The 9,756-nt window shown below is 37.9% G+C and overlaps 1 protein-coding gene across 1 annotated transcript; it reads left to right on the plus strand.

Moving 5' to 3' along the window:
- The first annotated feature begins 1,281 nt into the window (after positions 1-1,281).
- SNAI2 (snail family zinc finger 2) lies at positions 1,282-4,887 on the plus strand. Its single transcript, XM_004679888.2, has 3 exons — positions 1,282-1,525; positions 2,217-2,762; positions 3,655-4,887. The coding sequence occupies exons 1-3, from the start codon at positions 1,447-1,449 to the stop codon at positions 3,834-3,836; spliced, it is 807 nt and encodes a 268-aa protein (XP_004679945.1). The 5' UTR covers positions 1,282-1,446; the 3' UTR covers positions 3,837-4,887.
- The last annotated feature ends 4,869 nt before the right edge of the window (positions 4,888-9,756 follow it).

Consider the following 9,756-nt stretch of genomic DNA (forward strand, 5'->3'; position numbering starts at 1 on the left):
TTTCACTGTTTTCTTCCAGCACCTGTTAAAAACAGGGCAGGGTTCTTTATCGTGATTTTGTTCCTTGCTTAATCTTTTAGCCAAAAGCAGGGAGAAAAGACTGGAAAATACAGTATGCTTGAAAATACAGTTGAAATTCCCTTTTAAAATAAGCCACTTATGATATTTTTAGATTTAATACCATATAAAATACCTAAGTATTTGTGCTGGTTTCTAAGCTAGTTTCTTAAAACTTTAACCAAGCAGAAGCCATAATGGTGTCTTTAAATACACACATACAGAATTCAGATACTAATATTTTGGTGATTTATACTAAAAAAAAAATAGCATCATAAAAGGAGATAAATATTTGAAATGATTCCTCTGAAGACTCATACACACTTTATTCTTAAATAAAAATACACAGTGACACTTGAAAATATTTTTTAAAACCCTTGTCAGATTTATTTGCCAGAGTTCCAAATTCTTTCCAAAGTTCCTAATGAGTTTACCTACAAGATCCCATCCTCTGGCCCCAGAGCCGCTTGCTTTCCTTCTCATCTTGCAGTTGCCCAGGCCTGATGAGCATGGGCCGGCTACAAAGCATTTCTTTCAAGCCACCATAGCTAATATGGTGCCACGATTACTTAATTTCCACGAGGAAGTGCTGCCTCTGGCTTGCTGAAGTCTTAAAGACAGAAGCACATTCCCAGCATTCAGAACGGTCACAGCATGTGACTGGCTGGCTCACAGACCCTGGGAAGTCCCCCACTGTGGGGGGCCTCCTCACTCATGGGGACTTTTGCCTTTGTGCTTCTGCCTCCTTTTCCAAAAAGCCAAGAGTTAATTATTTAGTCCGTGTACAAGTAAAACCTCTTCAAGTGCCACTTCCAAATATAGGCTCTCATTAACACCAGAGGCTGACCTGGGTTCTTGTAGAACACCCTTTCCTTCCTCCAGCGAACTTTTTGTCCCACTGCATTTTGCTTTACCAGACATCTGGAAGCCAGACCAGTTTTAGAAATCACAGCTCCTAGGACCTAGCTCGCTCTCAGCGAGCACGAATAACTAACAGAGCTAAAGAAATAAAATGACCTCTCTTGAAAATACTTAAGGACTATTTTTTTCCTCTCCACTGAAATCTCCTAGAACAGCCCATTTTGAATCAGTATAATTTAGTCTGACAACAGATTCTTCCTCTGTTCACAGCTGTCCCAGAGGGAGGAGCTGAAATCTGAACCTCTCAGCTGTGATTGGATCCTTCTTGCAAAAGAGAGGAAAAAAATCCTCCCAGCCAAAACGGGCTCAGTTCCGAAAGCAGCCTGGCGACTTCAGAGGCGCCGGCCCGTCCGCCCGCTGCACCTGAGCGCGGCCCCAGCCCTGCCCGGCCGGCCACGATGCTGTAGGGACCCGGCGTCCTCCCGCCGGACCGTTATCCCCGCCGGCGCCGCCAGACTCGTGGGCACGATGCCGCGCTCCTTCCTGGTCAAGAAGCATTTCAACGCCTCCAAGAAGCCAAACTACAGCGAACTGGACACACACACAGGTAAAAAATATATATCTCTATGTATTTTAAGAAATCTAGCTCTATGTGTGTGTAAATGTGTAAATATAAACATATATCGCAAGACAAGGACCACGACAAGTAACTGAAGACTGAGTTGTTTTCCTTTTAAATAGTGTCATAAAAGAGAGTTCACATTCTTTTGATCATTTCGGCTAAGTTTTAATTCAAAACTTTTGAAACTTACCTGCCAGGAAAAATTCCATTCAGCTCTTGTAACTTCATTTTCTAAAGCTTGTATATACATGCATAACACATATGTAGAGTTTGAGTGTAAATGTTGAACTATTGCTTTTTATGTAACAAGTCTTCTTTAAAAAGTAGCTAGAATAAAGCTCGTTTTTGAACTCGCAGTCTGAAAGCCTGTAAATAATCCAAGCATACCATGGAAAACAGCTTCTCTATAGATTTAAAATTAATGTATAAATTCTTCCTTCTTAACGGGACCCCAAAGGCACTTGTTTGGCTGTGTTCCCTATACCAGCACATGGAATAACTCCTGTCACACTATTTATGCAGGAGACACAGATGTACATTAAGTGGAATATTTTCCTGACCTCTGTGTCCCAAATGATGAGTCTGCCCTGAGTGTGTTATCAAAGATCTTCTTGGTGTGTTTTTAAAGTTATTTTTTTACCTTAATTTTTTTTTCCTTTCCTTTTCTTTCCACCAGTGATTATTTCCCCATATCTCTATGAGAGTTACCCCATGCCTGTCATCCCACAACCAGAGATCCTCAGCTCAGGAGCATACAGCCCCATTACTGTGTGGACTACGGCAGCTCCATTCCACGCCCCACTACCCAGTGGGCTCTCTCCTCTTTCCGGATACCCCTCATCCTTGGGACGAGTGAGTCCCCCTCCTCCATCTGACACCTCATCTAAGGACCACAGTGGCTCAGAAAGCCCCATTAGTGACGAAGAGGAAAGACTGCAACCCAAGCTTTCAGACCCCCATGCTATTGAAGCTGAAAAGTTTCAGTGCAATTTATGCAATAAGACCTATTCAACTTTTTCTGGGCTGGCCAAACATAAGCAGCTGCACTGTGACGCCCAGTCTAGGAAATCTTTCAGCTGTAAATACTGTGACAAGGAATATGTGAGCCTGGGCGCCCTCAAGATGCACATTAGGACCCACACCTTACCTTGTGTCTGCAAGATCTGTGGCAAGGCGTTCTCCAGGCCCTGGTTACTGCAAGGACACATTAGAACTCACACTGGTAAGAGAAAAATTAGACAGGAATGTTACTCTGATGGCAGGAAACTCAGGGCTGGCTGTTGGATTTGCATTAAATAGTGACACAGTGTTTTTAAGGATGGATGGTCATTTATAGCTGCTTCCTGGCTGCTCAAAAAGTTGCTAGAGCACAAAGTGCTCCATTTCTTGTTAACAATCTGCTCCAGAGACTGCAAACAACATTTAGACTTTGGAAAGTAGATTCAGGAGGTTTGGTCTCAAAGATCAGTTAGAAAACCAGGAAAGATGTATCTGAATGTGTGTTTTGTTAAACCAGCCCTTATCATCAGCAAATACAAATGTTGCTATCTTAATGCATTGATTCGATTGCTAGATAGATGAAGGGTTTTCCTTAAGTTTTATGTTCCAAATCTTGCGGTGATTAACTACCAACCCAAGTAAGTTGGGTAGTAGGAACTGAATTTGTTCCCCATTGTTTAACTTTATTTTTGCAGCTGATTTTTTTATTCCTATACAAAATTGCCCTTCAGGGAATAAAGGCATGTATCCAGCCATAGACAAAATACAGATGGAGGGAAAAGGGGAAATGTTGGGAAATGTTGGGAGGAGCTCAACATTAGCTGCACCTGCTAACGTAGGACGCTTTAACAAGTGAAAGTCCTACAGTTATGTGAATTATTTCTGTATGATTTGCATTGGTAATGATTTCCTTGGAGTGTTTTTTAATGTAACATCCAAATTTATCTTAAAAGGACAGATACTAAAATTAGTATCTTGTATAAGGAATTTGAGTTAAATCCTGGTGCGTCTCATTCTTATGGCAAAATGTGGTTGATAGTCATATACTTATCTGACTGTATGTTTCCTCTAAAAACACTGACTGTCTTTCTTTCTCACCCCTATCCCACCCCCAGGGGAGAAGCCTTTTTCTTGCCCTCACTGCAACAGGGCATTTGCAGACAGGTCAAATCTGAGGGCTCATCTGCAGACCCACTCTGATGTAAAGAAATACCAGTGCAAAAACTGCTCCAAAACCTTCTCCAGAATGTCTCTTCTACACAAACATGAGGAATCTGGCTGCTGTGTAGCACACTGAGTGACGCAATCAATGTTTACTCGAACAGATGCATTTCTTCACTCCGACTCCAAATGACAAATAAAAGTCCAAAGGCATTTTCTCTTGTGCTTACCAACCAAATATGTATAGTCACACACACACACACACACACACACACACACACACACAGCTGCAAGACCATGGAATCCATGTGTTTAAAGTTAATCCTTTCCATGTGAAGTTGAAAATTACTTTATATTTACTGACAGCTAGATTGAGAGGATAAAAGACAAAGATATTTGTCTTAAAAGATGATGCAAAAAAAGCACATTGCATCTTTTTTTAGTAAGAAAGAATGCAAAGATTTACATTGCTGCCAAATCATTTCAACGGAAAAGAACAGTATTGCTTTGTAATAGAGTTTGCAATAGAATTTCCTATAGGAAGAGAATCTGCCAGACGCTATCTCAGGTGCCTTATAAAGTATTCCAAGTTTACTTCATTACATGTCTGATGTCTGGTTGCCGTTGTTAAACTAAAGTTTTTTTTATGATTATCGGAAATGCTTTAAACTCTATTTTTGAGAAAGAGATAAAAAGAACAAGAACCAAACACAGGAGAATGTATTAAATGTGTTTCTTTTTTTTTTTCTTTTTGTTTGTTTTTTGCCAATAAACAGTATGTGCCTTGTTGGGGGAGGAGGGAAAGACTAGCTTTGAACATTCCTGGTGCATCCCCATGTCTTACTTTTTTAAAAGAACTTTTAACAATTTTCTAAAATTAATTAAAAATGGGAATAAGTGCAAGAAATTATTCTTAGAAACTCAGTAATGTACTGAACTATGTTGAATGCATACGCAAATGCAATCCATACAACACCCATTCTAAGTGCCTTTTTAATTAATTGTATAGTCTATGAGTCAATGTAAATTTGTGTTTATTTTTATATGATTGAATGAGTTTTGTATGAAAGTGAGATGTTGTCTATAGCTAATGTCTATAAGCAACTTGAAGACTGTTGAAATCTATGTTCTTTAAAAAAAAACAATTTTCAAGGTCCTTTTTTACAATAAACATTTTTGATTTAAAATCTATTGTTTGTATGCTCTTTTCAGAGGGGCTTAATTTAGTACCTAGCTAATACACAAATAATTGTCTTGGCTAAGAGAAAAAATGAAGTGCTTATTATTAAGTTTTATTTTATGTGTAATATTTTCTTAAACTGCCAGTATATTTTCTTAATTTTAAGATAATACTGTCACATTCAGAAAGACAACATCAAGAGGTAGTATAAAGAGCATATCCCTTTCATACTTTCTGAGTGTTAAAGTATTTATATTATTGATAGTCAATTATACTCTCCCAAACTATCTTTATGATGAATTTATTGTGTTGGCTTTTTTATATAATGAGTGACTATCACCTAGCTTTGGGGTAGTTTTTTTTTTTTTTTTAAGAAATATTTTAATAAGATGTAGGAGAAATTTGAGAAACTGCACTAAGTCAAGAAAAATGGATTTATCATAAATTATGCAGGTTAAAATATTAAAACATGCTAAGAAACTCCAAACCTTGTGATATAAAATGATTAGATTTAATGGGAATGAGTAAATAAGAAAATGTTAAGATTTCTCTTTATCTTATTTTTGTACAAAACCCCATCCAAAGACAGTATGTACTTAAGTTTAGCATGATCAGTCATTCAAAATCCAAACACATGTTTACCAAATCATGTGCCCTAATTTATTTGTAAAAATGCTAACCATCATAGGCACTGAGACAGTTACCAAACTGCATTTAAAATCAAACTGCAAACCCATTGTGGGTTCCAGCTGCTATGAATCACTTCTCTTTAGTTTTCTCAGGTCTTACATAATTATTTTTCCTTTTAAGGTCCTTGTGATATATATTAAGGCTGGAACGGGTTCTCAAAGATATTATACTCCAAGGGATTTGAACTACCAATACTGTTCCTTTAACATTCACATACATTACAATGCATATCATATTTAAATATTAAGTCAATGTATAAAAGAGATGTACAGTTGATTAAAAAGCATTTAACACTAAGGTTTTCAACGTCTCAGGACATATCTCAAAGGCAAAGTTATCTGGAGCTTTACTTGTCAGCATAGTTTTTTTTTAAAAGACTTTAATTAATACAGATGGCATGGAAATGACTGTCTGCAGATTTCCAGAATAGTTTACCAACATGGAGAAACATCTTATTAGGGCAAATGAGAGCAAGTCAGACATTTCTGAAGTGATCTGGTTGTTTCTCTCAATAATTATATCTACCTATGTTTCTTTCCTTCATTTGCAAATCTCTAGGCAAGTCGTTTACTGGGGTCCAAAATTTAAACATAAAAGTTTCCCAAAAGGAGAAGTCTATTCATTGGTTAAATTTCTTTTCTTTACTTTTTTTTTTTGGGCCGCGGGTTCAAGCACAGCACTAAGAAGCTAAAGCCTCTTCAGCATGAATTCATCCCTGCCCCGGAGGTGACCCACATGGCGTGGCAGACCTCTCCTGACCCGCCTGCTGCTCCCCTTAGCAGTGTACTTTGTTGATCTGCCTGTTTTGCACCCCACTCTGTCTCTGGTGAATAAAAAATAAAAATAAAGATTTATTCATTATTAATAAGATTTATTTATTATTTATGCATACAGAACTGGAGTACAGGCCAGAGGTACAGGGGCAGTGAGAGGATTCACCAGAGACAGAGTGGGGTGCAGAACAGGCAGATCACAAAATGTTCTGCTGAGGGGAGCAGCAGGTGGGTCAGGAGAAGTCTGCTTCGTCAGGTGGATCACCTCCGGGGCAGGGGATCCAACTAGCACTGAAGCCACTGTGGCTAGCTTGCAGTGCTGTGTTCCCACTGGCTGTGCCACTAGGAACAGCCCATGGTTTAATTTCTTAAGAAAGTATTGATGACAATAATTTTGCAAGTTATTTTATTTTTTTAACTTTATCCTCACCATCCTAACTCCATTCATGATTAAAATATCTTGCTCTCATTATTTTAATATGGGTCTGAACAAGATACAAAAGGTATTAAGATTTTATATAAATACAACTCATTAGTTTTTAAAGATTTTAGCACATTCACCAAGATCTTTTGCTAGATGGCCATTCTGCAATATGAGATCTGGCTCAAATGTACTTACTTTGAAATACTTCTCAAAATCTGCTCTTTCTGTGAGCTTTATATTATTTATATGGTAGTACTTTTCTCCCCATAGCACAATTGTTATCCTCACTTCTCACTAGAATGACCAACCTTAAAAATTATCAACGTCCAGCACATCACCTGGAACACAGACATCAACAAATGTTTGTGGAATGAATAAAATAATACAAACTGATGAAAAATAATTTACAGGTCTAAAATAAATGAAGAACACCCTCTTTATTAGACTGATCATTTTTGAGATTCTCTCAGCGAATTTGTCACTCCCAATAGATTGCATTTTTAAAAAAGGGAAGGAGGAACAAATATGACACACATTAAGCTAGATTCCAGATTAGAACAAGAGCCTCAAGAGCCTGATCTTTGAAAACTATGAATTTGAATAATAGGAACATAGGCTAACAAACATTTTTAGTGCGCTGAAATTGCTTCCAAATTATGAGACAGCATAGTGTTGTAGGAAGACCATTAGTTTTTACAGTTTTTTTTAAAGATTTATTTATTTATGCATACAGAACTGGGTTACGGGCCAGAGGTGCATGGAAGGTGAGAGGTTTCATCAGAGACAGAATGGGGAGCAGAACAAGCAGATCGTCAAAGTACACTGCTGAGGGGAGCAGCAGGCTGGTCTGGAGAGGTCTGCCACACCATGTGGATCACTTCTAGGGCTGGGGATAGAACTGAAGCAGCTGTGGCTCGCTTGAAGTGCTGTTTCCTTACCCATTGCACCACCAGGGAGGGCCCCGTTTTTATAGCTTTTAAATACAACAGGTGCATACATTGAATCACTGCCTCACAGTGATTAGCTTTATGTCTTTATTCAACTTACAAACCCAGATGCTTCAGATCCTAAAGAGAAAAATAGAAATAGATTCTCAGTCTTGTGAACTAATAAACCTTATAGAGTATAATAAAATATATTCACTGTGATTATTAAATACTGGATATGTACCTGTTCTTGAACTCAGAAACTTACATATGATATTTTCAACGGTGTCCATTCTTGTATGAAGTTGCTATATTATAGAAAGGATATTAAATTCAGAGACTTTGGATACATAGTCAAGTTAATCAAGTTGGTGCATTACAAAGTGAAATGTAAACCCATATTCTACTGACTCCAGAGACCATTTCTTCACTTCACCACGGGAATAGAGATAGTTTAACTGCATGAAGCATAATTGTTTATATATTGTAGGCATGTAACCATATATATATATTTTTAAATGACAAAAATAATGTTCCCTGAAATTAAATGTTTAGGCTGTATTTAAGAACTATAATAATTCCAGAACTATGCAACAACATACAGCAATTTTCAGAGCCACTTTCCAATTTCTTTTCTGGAAATCACTTGGCTCCACTCTCTCCAGTGTGGGCCCTCCCCATCCTGACAAGCTCTTCTATAGCTTCCCTAAGTTATCCTGGTGCCTGCAAGCCCATTTCCTCTGACTGCTTGCAGTGAGATGAAAAGCAGCTGGTCTTCGTCCTCTGTACATTAACACTTCATTTTCTGAAGGCCACTACTAGTCCTTCACACACCCACACTCCTCACCCAGCCTTTTATCTTCCTAGACTAAAATATCTTCCAAACTAAACAGTCATTTCTTTCACCACTGAAAATGTGGACACTGGTGTCATAAAGCAATTATAATTTTGAAAAGTCTAGGACTTCCCCTGCTAAAATCAACATCCCAGAAATCTCTAGTTTAGAGATGGGAAACATTTTGACATCATAATTTAAGATTGTATTTTCTGCCATCGAGGAAAATAACAATCTCACGTAAACTATTTTTCAATAAATCTTGATTTTTTTGTTAGAAACAGATGAAGAACAAAATAATTTTCACTTACCTGAGCCAGACACACATGGAGGGGCAAAAAAAAAAATCCTCTCATTTGATTTTTCAGTAGTAAATACACATAATCTATGACCACAGGAGTACACGTATAGCTAAAGTTAGATTTAGCCCCTCAGCCCTCCAGGAAGTAATAATCACTTTGTGGAAAGCACACATGTAAAAAAGCAACAAGTATGGCAACTTTTCCGTTGTGGCACTTGGCCAGACCCCCGAACAATGAGAGATCAGCAGAGGAAATGGCAGCATATCCATGTCCGAAAACTCCAAAGGCACTGATGAGATATTTATAGCAGTGAGTGGGAGCAAGGCTGCAAATAACAGACAGGTTAGTTGATATAATTTGTACTCGAGTTCATTTAATTAGGCTCCTATGCTTATAACAGTTTAAGCCACTCAGGAAGTTTCTGGAAATTTGTGCAATTGTGAGTTACTGTGAATGATGTTTCAGGGATTTTCTTAATAATACAGTGATCAGGCTTGTTAAGCCTTCATTCCAACCTTTAGGATGGTAGAGGTCAACGTATGCCTCTTTTGAGATTTATTGAGACTAGAATTTATTCCCTCCAAGATAAGGTGCATCAATTAATAAATAGTTTCAACTACATTGTGAAGAAGGATAGGTGCTGATTCTAAGGTTTGGGAAGGAAAGAAAGACACAGATTGACTAAGATAATGCTTCATTTTTCATATTTACCTTTGATTTTCTAAATATGTTTTAATCTTTCCCAGTTCTCACCTATTTTGGGGGACCCATGAAATCATACTGGCTCTTTCCAGTCTTACCATACCTAAACTGATCTCTGTTCTCTAGAGATAAACTTATAAATAGAAGTTTGTTACAAGCCAAAAGGTCTACCCAAGTTAGTGAGGCTAACAGCAAGAAGTACCCCTGCTGCTCAGTCCTTGGAA

This window comes from Condylura cristata, unplaced genomic scaffold (genome assembly GCF_000260355.1).
Source record: "Condylura cristata isolate star-nosed mole 26May11 unplaced genomic scaffold, ConCri1.0 scaffold00009, whole genome shotgun sequence".
In the NCBI taxonomy this organism is placed as follows: Eukaryota; Metazoa; Chordata; class Mammalia; order Eulipotyphla; family Talpidae; genus Condylura; species Condylura cristata.

Coding starts and splice junctions, on each gene's coding strand:
- SNAI2 (XM_004679888.2), top strand. CDS start 1,447: ATGCCGCGCTCCTTCCTGGTCAAGAAGCATTTCAACGCCTCCAAGAAG. Junction 1,526..2,216: donor CGAACTGGACACACACACAG/GTAAAAAATATA, acceptor TCTTTCCACCAG/TGATTATTTCCCCATATCTC. Junction 2,763..3,654: donor ACACATTAGAACTCACACTG/GTAAGAGAAAAA, acceptor TCCCACCCCCAG/GGGAGAAGCCTTTTTCTTGC.